The sequence below is a fragment of the Nanorana parkeri genome, unplaced genomic scaffold, assembly GCF_000935625.1.
Source record: "Nanorana parkeri isolate BGI_ZX_2015 unplaced genomic scaffold, ASM93562v1 scaffold77, whole genome shotgun sequence".
NCBI classification, from domain to species: Eukaryota; Metazoa; Chordata; class Amphibia; order Anura; family Dicroglossidae; genus Nanorana; species Nanorana parkeri.
Genome location: NW_017306345.1, coordinates 1338829 through 1352936, shown reverse-complemented (window position 1 = coordinate 1352936; position 14108 = coordinate 1338829). Strand labels below are relative to the sequence as shown.

General features: G+C 41.1%; 1 protein-coding gene across 1 annotated transcript in view; it reads right to left on the bottom strand.

Moving 5' to 3' along the window:
- SRGAP2 (SLIT-ROBO Rho GTPase activating protein 2) overlaps positions 1-14108 on the bottom strand; it is a 100286-nt gene that overhangs the window by 25263 nt on the left and 60915 nt on the right. The window contains exons 11-14 of the mRNA XM_018576830.1: positions 7322-7349; positions 7197-7227; positions 982-1042; positions 487-564 (exon numbers count right to left, since the gene is read on the bottom strand). Of these exons, the coding sequence (XP_018432332.1) occupies positions 487-564; positions 982-1042; positions 7197-7227; positions 7322-7349 (198 nt within the window). The remainder of the gene's footprint in view (positions 1-486; positions 565-981; positions 1043-7196; positions 7228-7321; positions 7350-14108) is intronic.

The window sequence follows — 14108 nt, the reverse complement described above, 5'->3', positions numbered from 1 at the left end:
ATATGCAACACTGACCAAGATTATGTCTGCTGTAGCAAATTAAAATGTCAGATCAGGAGGGGCCACTGCAATTAAATGGGTAGACATGTAGACACGGCTGCTGGGGTGATCAAAGATCTGGGAGTCTTGTATGACCCTGACAGTCTTGATTCAGCTGAGCTGAACAGAGATGTCCTACCCTCCCCTCAGCACACTAACTAAGCTTGCGCTGTAGATGCAGGGGGTATAGTCATTAGATGGGGCTGAGCCCAGTGTCTTCTTTGTCCCGTATGTAGAAAACTGAATTCTGTGTCCACCAATCAATGCTTGGAAAAAAAAAAAAGGTGCAAGAGAGGGGTCAAAAGACACGAGTCAGAACCTGGGGTCTACATTGGTTCCTCTAGAAATATTTATTTGAATATCAAATTCTAATATTCTCCATGGATTTCAAAATGTCTTATATAAAATTGCAAGATATCTGGACACAAAAAGACAATACACACCTACCTCTCTCAAATGCATTCTTAATATCATTTACTTCAACTTGGGAGCCAGACACTCGGAATATGCCCTCATGTCGAAGACCTAGAACAGGATATAGCAATGGAATGATTAATGAAAGGAAAATATGTACTTACTGAGGAGACCAGTTGCTGAAGTTTTGAGAGAGGAATGTTGTCCTATTCTTGCCTGATATAGGATTCTAACTGCTCAACAGTCCTGGGTTTTCTTTGTCATATTTTATGTTTCAAGATGTGCCAAATGTTTGCAAAAGGTCTGGTATGATATTATGTTCTGTAGATTTTACACGGTGTCCCAACTTTTTTGGTATTGGGTGTTGTGTAAGCCACATTATTTGTATACATGCATTCATCTTACTGCACTGCACATACATATGTTTACCCATCTGCATGTGACGTATGCTGTTTCATGCAGCATTTTAAATAAAACAGTTGACAAAGAAAAAATGGTATTGGTAAATGCTAAATATTTTATTCATACCATGACGGCTAAGGAACTGTATACAGCTTTCAACCACCAATGGAATTTGCTGCTTGGATTCCTAAAATAGAGAGTTATTTGAGAAATTTGTCAAAGCAATGCAAAACATAGCTACAAGTATGCATACAGTAGCATCCACAATGATTATCACTCACTTGTTGGTCTTTAACATAAAAATACAGATATCTTTTAATATAATCCTTATGTCTTATTTACAACAGTCTGTTGCCTACACTGTCATGAACGGATAAACCCATTTAAAGGAGAACTATGAGGCCAGTGCTTTTCACTCACCTCATAGTTCTAGCCAACCTGTGACAATGAGACTGTCACAGGTCGGCTCAGTAGTTCGGGAGGTGAGCGAACACATACCGGGTTCCCTCACCTCTCGATCCTGTCACAGCTCTCTGCAGTGACAGGGGAGGGGCTGGATTCCCCTTTCCGATCCGACAGCGCTGACTGGCGGAACGGATGGGGGAGGGGCGGGTACAGCTGGCTCTGCCTCTAGATAGGCAGAGCCAGCTGTCACTCACGCAGCTGGGCGGATCCAGACATAATTGTCGGGATCCGCTTCAGCTGCGGCGTCTCAGTATACCGCGAACAGCAGCGTCTCATTATACCGCGAGCTGTAGCTCGCGGTATACTGAGCTTAGGGTGACGGGAGGACGCTAGTTTGTGTCCTCCCGTTACACCAGGGAGAACTATGGGGAAAAGCCTTAACCCCATAGTTCTCCTTTAAAGTCCTTATAACCTTAAAGTGAAATTAGTGTATTTGCAGTCACTTATTTTGAAATAAATAGCTATGCTACTACAAACAGGAAGTGTTTGGCTTTAAAATTGCTGACTTATAGACTTTCTTTGTGAAATGGAGTCCCCCTTTTCCTGCCAACACAGCCCTGACACGTCGAGGCATGGACTGCACTAACCCTCTGAAGGCATCCTGTGCTATCTGGCACCAAGTCGTCAATAGAAAACATTTCAAGTCCTCTAAGTTGCGGGGTAGGGCGTCAAACTTATCGTTTTCCTCAAACCATTTTTGCAGTGTGGGCAGACACAATAATTTGGTCCAAGTCATCAGACCAGGCTACCTTCTTCCATTGCTTTGTGGTACAGTTCTGATGCTCACGGATCAGCATCTGCATTGACTGGTCTGGGCGCTCCATACACAACAAACTGATGCACTGTGTATTCAGACAGCTTTCTATCAAAACCAGCATTAACCTTTTCAGCAACATGAGCTGTAGTAGCTCTTCTATTGGATGCACTACACGGGCAGCCTTCGTTCCCCACGTGCATCAATGAGCCTTGACTGCCCATGACCCTGTCGCCAGTTCACTGGTTTACCTTCCTTAGACCACTTTTAGTAGGTCCTGACCACTGCAGATGGGGATCTTGCCACATGAGCTGCAGTTTTGGAGTTGCCCTGACCCAGTTGTCTAGCCATTACAATTTGTCAAAGTCGCTCAAATCCTAACGTAGGAGCTCCACAGGGTATGAAGGTGGGCAGTAAGTGCAGGAGAGGGGTGTGGAGGGCATTAGAGCGGGCATGCACACACATGTATACATAATTAGCAAATATATGCATTTTTGGGAACAAGAGCAACTGTGACAATGAATGCAATCTGCTGGCTGGCGAGTCTGATGGAGACAACAGAGTGGTAGAGTATATACTATAAACAGGAAGACAAATGTAATGTATAACAAAGCATAAACAGTGTATAGTGTAGATCAGGGGTGCCCATTAGGTAGATCGGGATCTACCAGTAGCTCTCGAAGCTGATGCTGGTAGATCATGAAGGGTGCGAATGGTGGCCCCTTTATTCCATTTTGGTATATTTATTTAGCTGTGCACACATGATTACCTATTAGCCTGAGTCTACTGAGCCAAGCTCCCTGACATCCTTTATGGTGGTTGAAGTGCTATGTATTACATCAAAGAATATTCGTTTACACAGCCTGTTGCACTACACTGTTTGCAAGATACAGCAAGGTGAGCCATTGCAGGAGAGGGGTGTGGAGGGCATTAGAGCGGGCATGCACACACATGTATACATAATTAGCAAATATATGCATTTTTGGGAACAAGAGCAACTGTGACAATGAATGCAATCTGCTGGCTGGCGAGTCTGATGGAGACAACAGAGTGGTAGAGTATATACTATAAACAGGAAGACAAATGTAATGTATAACAAAGCATAAACAGTGTATAGTGTAGATCAGGGGTGCCCATTAGGTAGATCGGGATCTACCAGTAGCTCTCGAAGCTGATGCTGGTAGATCATGAAGGGTGCGAATGGTGGCCCCTTTATTCCATTTTGGTATATTTATTTAGCTGTGCACACATGATTACCTATTAGCCTGAGTCTACTGAGCCAAGCTCCCTGACATCCTTTATGGTGGTTGAAGTGCTATGTATTACATCAAAGAATATTCGTTTACACAGCCTGTTGCACTACACTGTTTGCAAGATACAGCAAGGTGAGCCAGGAGAGAGAGCGGTGTGAGACAGACAGGAGAGAGAGGAAAGTTAGCCAGGGGAGAGAGATCGAGGAGAGACAGCCAGGGGAGAGACAGCCACAGGAGAGAGCAAAGAGAGACAGCCAGGAGAAAAAACAAGGAATGACAGCCATGAGGATGAGCAAGGAGGAGAGACAGTCAGGAGAGAGAGAGAGCGAGGAGAGACAGCCAGGAGAGAGAGAGCGAGGGAGGTTTTTCCCGCTGGTAGATCTCATGTAGCTAGTCATTTGAAAAGTAGATCTTAACACAAAAATTGTGGGCACCCCTGGTGTAGATCATGGGTATGCAACCTCAGCACTCCAGCTGTTGTGGAAGTACAAGTCCCATGATGCATTGCAATACTGACTCCCAAAGACATGAAGGGATTTGTAGTTTCACCACAAATGGAGTGTTGGGATTGCCTACCTCTAGTGTAGATCCATGTGGAGTACAGGAGGTACAGCACAGTGTAGAAAGTGGAATGATAAACAGTAAGAAATAGAGTATACAATGAGTAGAATGCATGTGAATAGTATATGCAATATAGAAAAAAATAGAAAAAAAAAAGCACAGAACAAGCTAAAGGAGAACTACAGTCAGGTTACAAATCATCAGCAAACTTACATTCCATCAGGGTGTGCCATTGTTACTTCTTTTAGAATACAGTATTAGAATCTAAAGACTGTGCCTAGCAGCCTAAAATAACTGGAGAGCCAAGATGCATTATGTTCACGTGCTAAATGGTTAGTTGTACGCAGTAGCAGTTTATAGGAGTTTTAATTTAAAAGACCTTCAAGAACAAGAATCTGAAAGTTTTTTGTCAATTTACAAAATGTATTAATGAACTGGCCACATTTCTCCTTTATTAAAAACTATTTTTTTTGGTACTCATACTAAAATCCTTTTCTCTGTGTTCCTTAGAAGACACAGCTCTACTTTAGTTACTCAGTGACTGGGTATATTGCCACCGGTAAAACCCTTTTCGCAACTCCGTTACATGGCACAGTAGTGCAACAAAAACATGCACAACAAAATATAAACAAACGTATGTACCTATAAAGGAAGCAGCAAGCCAGAGGGGTGGGTGCTGTGTCCTCCAATGAACACAGACGTAAAAAAATTTAAATAAAATACTATTTTCTCTTTCATTCGTTCTTCATTTCATTTATTATTTTATATTTTCTGCTTTAGTTAATCACTGACTGGGACATCCCGAAACAGTGCCACAACAGGGAGGGCAAAAAATTAGATCGGAAGATCAGACTGACCGTATTAAAGAAACAGTGATGCAGATCAGTGAAACTGCCACCTGCAAAATTTACTCCCAAAACTGGCATGGGATGATGCTGCCATGGCATTCAAAGGCAGCTCAATTGCCCTAACTACATCCAAGGAATGTAGGGGTAGGGCCACTTCCTTAAGGTGAACTGGCATTAGAGACGAGAGAGAGAGAGATGTCCTCACTTAGGTGTAAAGCTGTTACTTCCCTCATTCAGGATGACCATCCTTAAAAAACACCAAATATGGTAGCTTGATTGACAATGCCTCCAAATCAGATACCCTACAAGCTGAAGTGAAGAAGGACATCAAACAAGCCACTTTCTGAGTTAATGTTAAAGTAGTGTTGGATCTCTGTGGTGTGCAAAGGTTTGTTTTTTTGCACAACTGAAAATATTAGGGTCCCATGGTGACAACTGTGTTCTTACAGGAGGGGCAAAAACTCCCTGAATGAAGGCACGGAGAAATGGCAGTGATGTTGGAGCAGCCTGTGGGGGCTAGCCTCCTTCTTACTGACTATGGACCTAGGACTATGCAGACCCCCTCGGACCTCTTGGGGTTACAAGGAACTATTATCCCAGGTTTATGTGTGGAGTGGATATACTGCATATTTCCCCTGGCATTACGTTTAAGCGCTTGTTCACACCAAATGCAGACCAGATCTGCATGAGTTTCTGCACATGCAGTGCAGTGTGTTATACAGTGGTTTTTGCTGTGATTTTTATACATTCCAGGCTGTTTTTGGTAAAAAGTATATATATATATATACATACATATACACATACACACAGGTGAAACTCGAATAATTAGAATATCGTGCAAAGTTAATTTATTTCACTACTGCAACTTAAAAGGTGAAACGAATATATGAGATAGACTCATTACATGCAAAGCAAGATAATTCAAGCCGTGATTTGTCATAATTGTGATGATTATGGCTTACAGCTCATGAAAACCCCAAGAACCCCAAATCCACAACCTCAAAAAAGTAGATTACATGCAATCAATAAAACAAGGATTGTACATAGAACAATATCGGACCTCTGAAAAGTACAAGCATGCATATGTACTCAGTACTTGGTTTGGGCCCCTTTTGCAGCACTTACTGCAATTACTTTTGCACGATATTCTAATTATTCGAGTTTCACCTGTATATATTTTTTGTGTGTTTAAAATGGGCTTTTAGTGCGTTCCAGGGCATTTGTATGCGTTTTTGATGAGTTTGCATGCGTTCCAGAGCAGGTAAAATAGGGCTTGCTGCAGTTTTTTTTACATGCTCTGGAACTGAATGCTGCGGTGTGAACTAGAGCCCAAAATACCATTGGAATACATTGGACGCAGTTTTGATCCGGTCTGTAACTGCTCTGCTCCAGGAACACGCTTGCTGAGAATTAGCCCTGAGTGCCCATTAATGAGCTAACCCTTTAATGCACTTAGTGCAAGTTAGAGAGTGCTGTTGCATGGCTACGTACTTTACATTTTTATTTTTTCTTTATTTACTTACAAGCCCCTATGCGATAGCGTTAGGAGGTGACAGGCTCTCTTTATGGAATCTGTTACCTCCAATACAGGAGTTTAAGCATATCTCCTGTGACAGCTGAGACAGGAAGGATGAATACAGCTCTCCTGTCAGTGTTAACACGGAGCAGACCAGAGAACTCCAGTCTACTCTCGATCCTAAACCAAGAAGAGCGGAGGACCCCGAAAACCACAGCCAGCAACCAGGCAGCTGGCGGAGAGCGAGGAGACAGATTGCCAGGGGGGAGGGGGGATAGTGACAAGCGGACTGCTTGTACTAGATTACTTGTACAAAACGGATCCATCTATATTTGGCTCTGCGCTGCTTGCTCGAAGCAGGGCTAAATGTAGGGGGGGAAAAAAGGCTTGATCGCTGGGGACCTTGGCAGCCTTCCTGTGAAGTGCCTGTGTCACTGATCTACTAAATGAGATCAAAAGACTTAAAAAGAAATGCACAGATCTGGAATTACATGGGCAAACTCTTTCAAAGTATTACAGAGTCTGCAAAATACCGGAAGGATTCCGCATCAAGAATCAAGCAACAATTAGACACTAATGTTAATTTTGCGAGAAGTGGTGCGAGGCCTCCACACAACTCCCTTAGAATTCACATGTCATGCTAAAGGTTTTAAAACATCATTTCTGAAGAATGATGTGCGGACAACATTTCTTCTAGATTCATGTGAAGCGCAGCGCCTATTTACAGCCCCAGATTCAGTTTAAAAATGTAAAAGCACTGGTATTGACTCTTCGTATCGGGGCATTGTATATATCCATCTATTCTACAGTGTACCGGACCACTTTGAGCAAGTTAAAAACATTCCCGGTGCAAGCCTTTTAAATTGTATACATGGTCTTTCTACTGTTTATACACAATTAACAAACACCACAATTAACACAATTGACATTACATTAAACATTACCTGCTTTCTTAGAGTTGACATTCGTCGACCACTAAAAACACAAATAGAAATAGATATGACAATAAATTCATCAAGCACCAATACAATATTTTAGATTATTCACTTAAAATACTTTAAATAATGACCTTGCTAGAGAACAGTCGGTGCGTTGACCTGTAAAATTAAAATAAAATCCAACAAATTACACATCATAGGAATACAGTTTATACTAGCAAGTTGCATTAATTGGATTTTTTCATATCTGAATCAAAGTGCATGGTTACCATACAATGACTAACTTAGCAGCAGGAAAATATTAGTGATGAAAATAATGTTATAAAATATCTGTCTAGAATAGATAAAGGGAATTTATGGTTCTATAGCAACAAAACAAAGTCCAGAAAGCAAAAAATAGTGAGTCTAGCAGGCTGTACAAGTCATTTTAACTGCTTTCATTATGTTATTACACAGGGTTCTCATAAAAACATTTATTTTTACACACCATCATGATGCTACGGTATGGACATAAACGTACATGCAAAAAACAAAAACTGAACGCCTTTAATCATATTTAGTGTTATTGCATCTCCTCATATGTTTTTTTTTTTCCTTGATACATAGTTATGAAGCTTGAATAAAGACATCAAGCCCAACGTGTGTGTAAATACAAATATAGGTGTATACAAGTCATCAAGAGTACCTATACCTCTGTATATTGTGCTCACTGAGGAAAGCGTCCACATTTTTATTTGAAGAGTCTATACTCTGTTGACACCACTACCTGGAGAAGAAGAGTGTCTCACATTTTTACCAAATTACATGAACTTACAGTAAACCGTTTATTTTTTGGTTTAATATATTTTTATTATTATTACGCATTGATACATTCACAATAATAACATTCACACATTTCATAAATGTAGATAAAAGATGTACTCTCTGTGTGTATCTAGTAAGGATAGCATATCTTGATTAACATAATCCATTCAATTACATTCTTATCTATACATATGTTTACTCATGCTTTCCCCATAACATTTATCCCCTTAGCCACAATTCTACTCTCCCAGTCAATCCGCTAACACTCCTTTCGTCATTTAGAGGGGTGGGGGAACTTTCCCAGTGTGTTTGTGTAAAACTATTTTAGAGTCCTCAACCTTGTCCAGATACCTCCTTTCCCTTCCCTACTTTCTTCGTGTCTTCCTCACTCTATTTTGTGTATGACTAAATAGTCTAAACTATAGTGTCTATATGACTGTGAGATTCCCCTCCCCCCGCCGCCATCCCCTAATACTTGTGTTCTTATCATTCTTGTGTTACAAAAAAAAACAAAACTGTTAGTCCATTTTCCTGTTGTGAATGCGTTATATATTATACCCCTCACTGTGTAACCTACTATCTCACACCTTACCCTTTACCTCCCTAAGTGTTGTTCCTAACCCCCCTCCCCCCAGTAACCATCATACTTCTACAAACTACCATGTAAACAGGTCTAATGCTTTAACGTCTATCCATGTATAATTAAGTCTGCCGTTATGTGCATCTATGGGGATTATCTATGTCCTAGAGACCTCTGCCTGTCTATAAACTTCCCATTTCTCCCATGTCTTATCATATTTATCTTTCCTATCTGCATCACTTGCACTTAATTCTTCCATGTTTCTTATTTCGTCCATTATTTTCCCCCAACTCTCCAATGACGGTGGTTCCGTGGATTTCCAGCATCGTGATACACTTACTCTGGCTGCCGCCAGTGTGAATCTATTACTGATTTTACTAATCGCCATTACAGGCTATTTCCCCATTTGCAGAGGTATTTAAAAAAAAAAAAATATGCCAGCAATGTACACTGAGCGTACATGAAGCAGGCATATGCAGTTGCTGTATATGAACACAGAAACTTACATTTTTTCTTAGCTTTACTCTTCATCACCTCATGGAAATGGCTGCCTCAATGTTTAGCAAGCGAACTGTATACATTACAACTGAGCTCTCCCACACCTCCATTCATTATTAAATAATAGCGTCAAATAATTAGCATATTGTTGATGTTAGGCTGACTGGTGTGTAGTTCCCTGGTAAACAGCTCAACCTTTTTGGAATATTTCTACAACAGTTGATTCACACCAGTCAGTTGCCTCCCTTCCAGTCAGTAACAGTCCTTGAAAATTAGGTACAATGGTCTCGCTATAACTTGGCTTAGCTCCCTAAGATCTGTGGGTGTAAGTTATCTCATTTGGGGATTTATTCACATTAAGTTTTTCTAGTCTGTTTTGAACCCTGCCTTCTGTCAACCATTCAGCACATTGCATTGTTTTTTTCATTAAATGCGTCATTTACATTAATATATACTGGGGAGAAGAATGTATTTATTACCTTTGTCTTCTCCTTGTCATTTGGCATCAACCTCCCATGCTCATCTTTTGTGGGGTCTACGTGTTCCTTTCTTACCTTTTAACAGTTTCCATATTGGAAGAATTTTTGGGGGTTCTTTTTACTGACTGGCAACATTTTTTGTATTCTACTTTAGCTCCCTTTTAAGGTCTTTGCTTTTCCTCATTGATATTTTGTTTTCCTGTCAGATTCAGCCACATAGGTTTAATTCTTATAAATATTTAGTCCCATGTGGGATCATACAGTAAAGAACAAAGCTTGTTGAAGTTGGCCTTTTTGAAGTTTAAAGTTCCTGTCATACCAACATGCCTCTCTTTTCCACAACTTACTGCAAATGTAATCACCCTGAGATCACGGTTACCCAAGGTGGTCTATAGCATACACCCACAATCTGTGTACAATTAGCTTCGGTCTTATGAAGCTCCAGCCACACAGACTTTGCACCGTCACAACTCTCATTTCTGACATTTCTCATGTTCATTTTCAGATTGACCTTTACATACAAGCATAACTCATCTCCCTTCCATTAACTCAGTCCCTCCGAAACAGGTTGTACCCTTGTATATTAGCAGCCCAGTCATGTTAGCGGTTTCTGATACTGCCACAAAGTCAATGGTCCTCCCCGAGTAACAAAAGTTCAATCTCCACCAATTTGTTTGTTACACTAGCATTTGTGTACATACTTTTTAATTTAGTGCTTGTGCTATTTATTGTGCATCCCCAAATTGCAGTTAATTTCCTCAAACATTCTGTATCGAACATTGGTGATGTAAATTCCTGACTGGCTGGTTTGAGCTCCATTTCACCCTTTATTTTATGACCCTGACAGTGCCCTGCAGTAGTCTCAATGCCTGGCAGAGCTCTCAGTGCCCAGCAGTAGTCACAGTCAACAGTAATACTCAGTGCCTCAAGCAGTGAAACCAGCGGGGTCACCTCAAGGAAGTGGGGAGAGTGGAGGCAGTAGATCAGAAGATGATAGTGGTAGGGAAGAGCGATGTTGGACTCCATATGGAGACCCCCACTGGCCCAAAAGTACCAAGTTCACTGCAACCCCCCCAATTTTCTGTGTGGTGCCAGTGCAGAGGGGAAAACAGAGGTACCTATATACCACCCATAGAGAAGGGGGAGAAGGGATTACAAATATCACATTCTGACAAGATGAAAAGGGGAGTACCTTCTCCTGACAGGCCACCTCCAATGAAAATGGAGGTAATGTCAGCTGGGGGGGTTTGGACGACACATCTGTGACAGATCAGTAAATCACTTGGTCATATGTGCCCTGCCCCCTCTCCAATAACTCAATGGCTGCCCTTAGATCCAGGATAAAAACATAAAATACTGTTTTAAAAAATGGTAAACCTCACATAGCAATAAAATACGACATGCATTATGCTTTAGCGGACTGATCCAGATAGCCATTGGTTTGTAGGACTAGTTATGGTTGATTACGCTTTTTTAGACATGTACATTTTCACATTTACTTGAAATATATAATTTTGATATGGGAGTCGGTGTATTTAAGGACTTAAATCCCTGGTGGTGATTTAAAACGGCGCTAGGATAGTGGTTAAATAGTATTTGAGATTGTGGTTTAGTCTCAGTACCATCCCATCAGTAGCGAGGCAGATCCCTGCAAGGTTTTGTGCTTGAAATACTGGTTCTCAATGAGAATTGCCATCTAGCACAAAACGCAGCAGCTCCCAGGCTGCCAATACTGCCACAGATGGCTCCACAGGAGAACTGTAAACAAAATGCTTTGCATTTACAGGAGGAAAAGCTATGACATCCTGGAACTTCCGAGACTCCAGTACTAGCCGATGCAGTTCTGTCCTGCAGCAACAGATAATAAATGTAATACATATATAATGTAATTCGGATCATTTTAGCCATCACAAACCTGTGAAAATGTTGCCCTTGTGCAATATATCAATGCAAGCCCATCTTGACCATCTCATTGTTATGCTAACAAATTACAGAAACATACTTTCCTGCATTCGTCACAATGTAGTGTCAACAAGGTTACTTTGGAGATTTATCTTTCCGCTATGTTAGATTTAAATCACCCTTATGTGATATCCTTTTATTCAGAAGGCTTCTATTTTAGGGTAAATATCTGAGGATGTACACATTCCTTAAAAGCTGCATTGGGAAAAATTACAGGGAAATATTCTGCTATATCTTTCTAGTTAAAGCTTGTAGTACTACTAAAGGCAGGGCAGAAAGCGGTTTGGGGATCAGGTAAAGAATGAGGAAAGACAAAACTTTAAAAGGGTAGCAATTTTATGTATGATCCTTCTACACAATAAAAAAAAAACAAAAAAAAAAACACAGAAGGTTTAAAAAGGAGAACTATGAGGTGAGTAATTTAAACTCATCCTCACACTTAGAGCCGATGAAACTGTCACAGGTCGGCTCTATTGATCGGGAAGTGAGCGAACACATACCATTACTGGCTCACTTTCCGATCAACTCCCTGCAGAAAATGGTGACTGTCCCCTTCCCTCTCAGATCCTCCAGCGCTGACTGGAGGAACGGTGGAGGAGGCGGGCACAGCTGGCTCTGCCTCTAGATTGACAGCGGGCTCTGCCCATCAGCCAGCTGGATCTCAACAGTATTGTTGGGATCCGTCTCAGCTGCGGCGCTCAGTATACAACGAGCTATAGCCCGCTATATACCAAGCTTTGGGTCACGGGAGGACATTGGTATATGTCCTCCTGTGACTCTAAATACAACTATGGTATAAAAAGGTTACACCATAGTTTAATACCACTTTAAGAAATGAAAAAAATAAAAATGCATAAATCAGCTACCAAATTAAAGCCCTAAAGCTCTAGCTGCGCAGTCGAGCAGGGAGGCCAGTAATAATGGGCCTGTGTTTTCATCAGGCTCAGCATTACTGAGCTGCACTGAGGACAGAGTGTCCGGTTGGGACACTCCAGCCTCACTGCACCACTGCACCCCAAATGGCAGTGGCTGCACCAAATTCATCTACCTGTTTGGAACAGGTACATGAAACTGGTGCAAGCACCGACATCTGTGGTGCAGATGCACAACAGAATTTTAAAGAGTGCAGTAGACACTCTGAATTTGTAAACTGCAGTAATAAATTACTAATCTTATCACTTTTGTGTTCTAAACCAAATTGGACAAGTCACTTTCACTCAGCATATTATATGAACTCTATAAACTGCCCAGTAAGCTAAAAGCAGCATAGATGGCGTTTATGGTTGTTTCAAATGTTCATGCACATATGTATTTAAAAATGAGAGTTACGGAGTTATTTGTGAGAGTAGAATAAGGCCCCTTTCACACGTGTCCCACTCCGATCTCCCTGTCCATTGTTCAGACGGATATGAACAGATGCTCAATGTAAAGCTGGCCATACACTAGTAGATCTCCGAACGAAAGATCTTAAACCACCCAATAATTCCATCAGAGACTAGATTAATTTCAAACAAAATGTTATTTTATTGTAACATTCAATTTTGGAATGAATGGAGTTTCCTGAACGAAAACCACATTTACTGTTAGAATTTCATCTGTTCGAGAAAATCTTTCCATCCTGCATATAAAACTTTTTTCCTCACTATGGTCGATATCGATAATCGATTTGACACCAACAACTAATAGAAAGTCAAATGAAAGATCTCTTTCGAATAAAAATTTTCGAAAATCGACTAGTTAATGGCCACCTTAAGTCTATGAGCAGACAGATGTAAATGGACATGCGTCTGTTTACATCTGCTTATCTCAGAGTCCATTTACGTCCTTCTCTATTTTTGCAGATACCAACAAGTGTTGTCCTTTTAGGTTCGTTCCATATTTTCTTTTTTTTATCATTGCCCGAAAAAACAGGCAGTGCAGCCCAAACGGGTTTGCACGAGCCCTAAATCCAAGGCAGCAGCAAAAGCCTGGTAAATGTTATTTCTAGATTGATGTAATGTGTATTTCTGCTCATAAGATGACATGTATTAATTCTGTCATGCAGCAATGTAGTAGAACAATCGTCACAGCAATAGAATATGCATGAAAATTATTCTTAATCTTTTCTCTCTCACCTTCAGGGCGGGTTCACACCATTTTCTGGACCAGATCTGGAACAGTGCATTGCGCTTTTGCCGCGTTTAGAAATTTTTTTTGTGCTTAAAATGGTCTTACAGGTGCGTTTGTATGCGTTCCAGACCAGACAAAATAGGACAAGCAGTATTTTTCTGGTCTGGAACGGCCTTGCGCTGGTGTGAACATAGACCAGAAATAGCATAGGGATACATTAGGATGCATTTTGGGTCTGGAAACAATCTAGTCTGGTCATGATCCAGACATGGTGTGAATGGGCCCTCAGTGTCTAAGGCTGCCCATACACCTTGCGATCGGACGACACTTTTTGTCCGATGATCGAACCGCCATACGATTTTCGTACGGCTACCCCATCCTGCCCCGTTTATCGCGAGGTTGGATCAGCGTAATTAGAAGAAAGCACCTGGGACGAATTTCGGTAAATCGACCGCACAAATTTTCGTCTGCACATGTGCAGTGTTG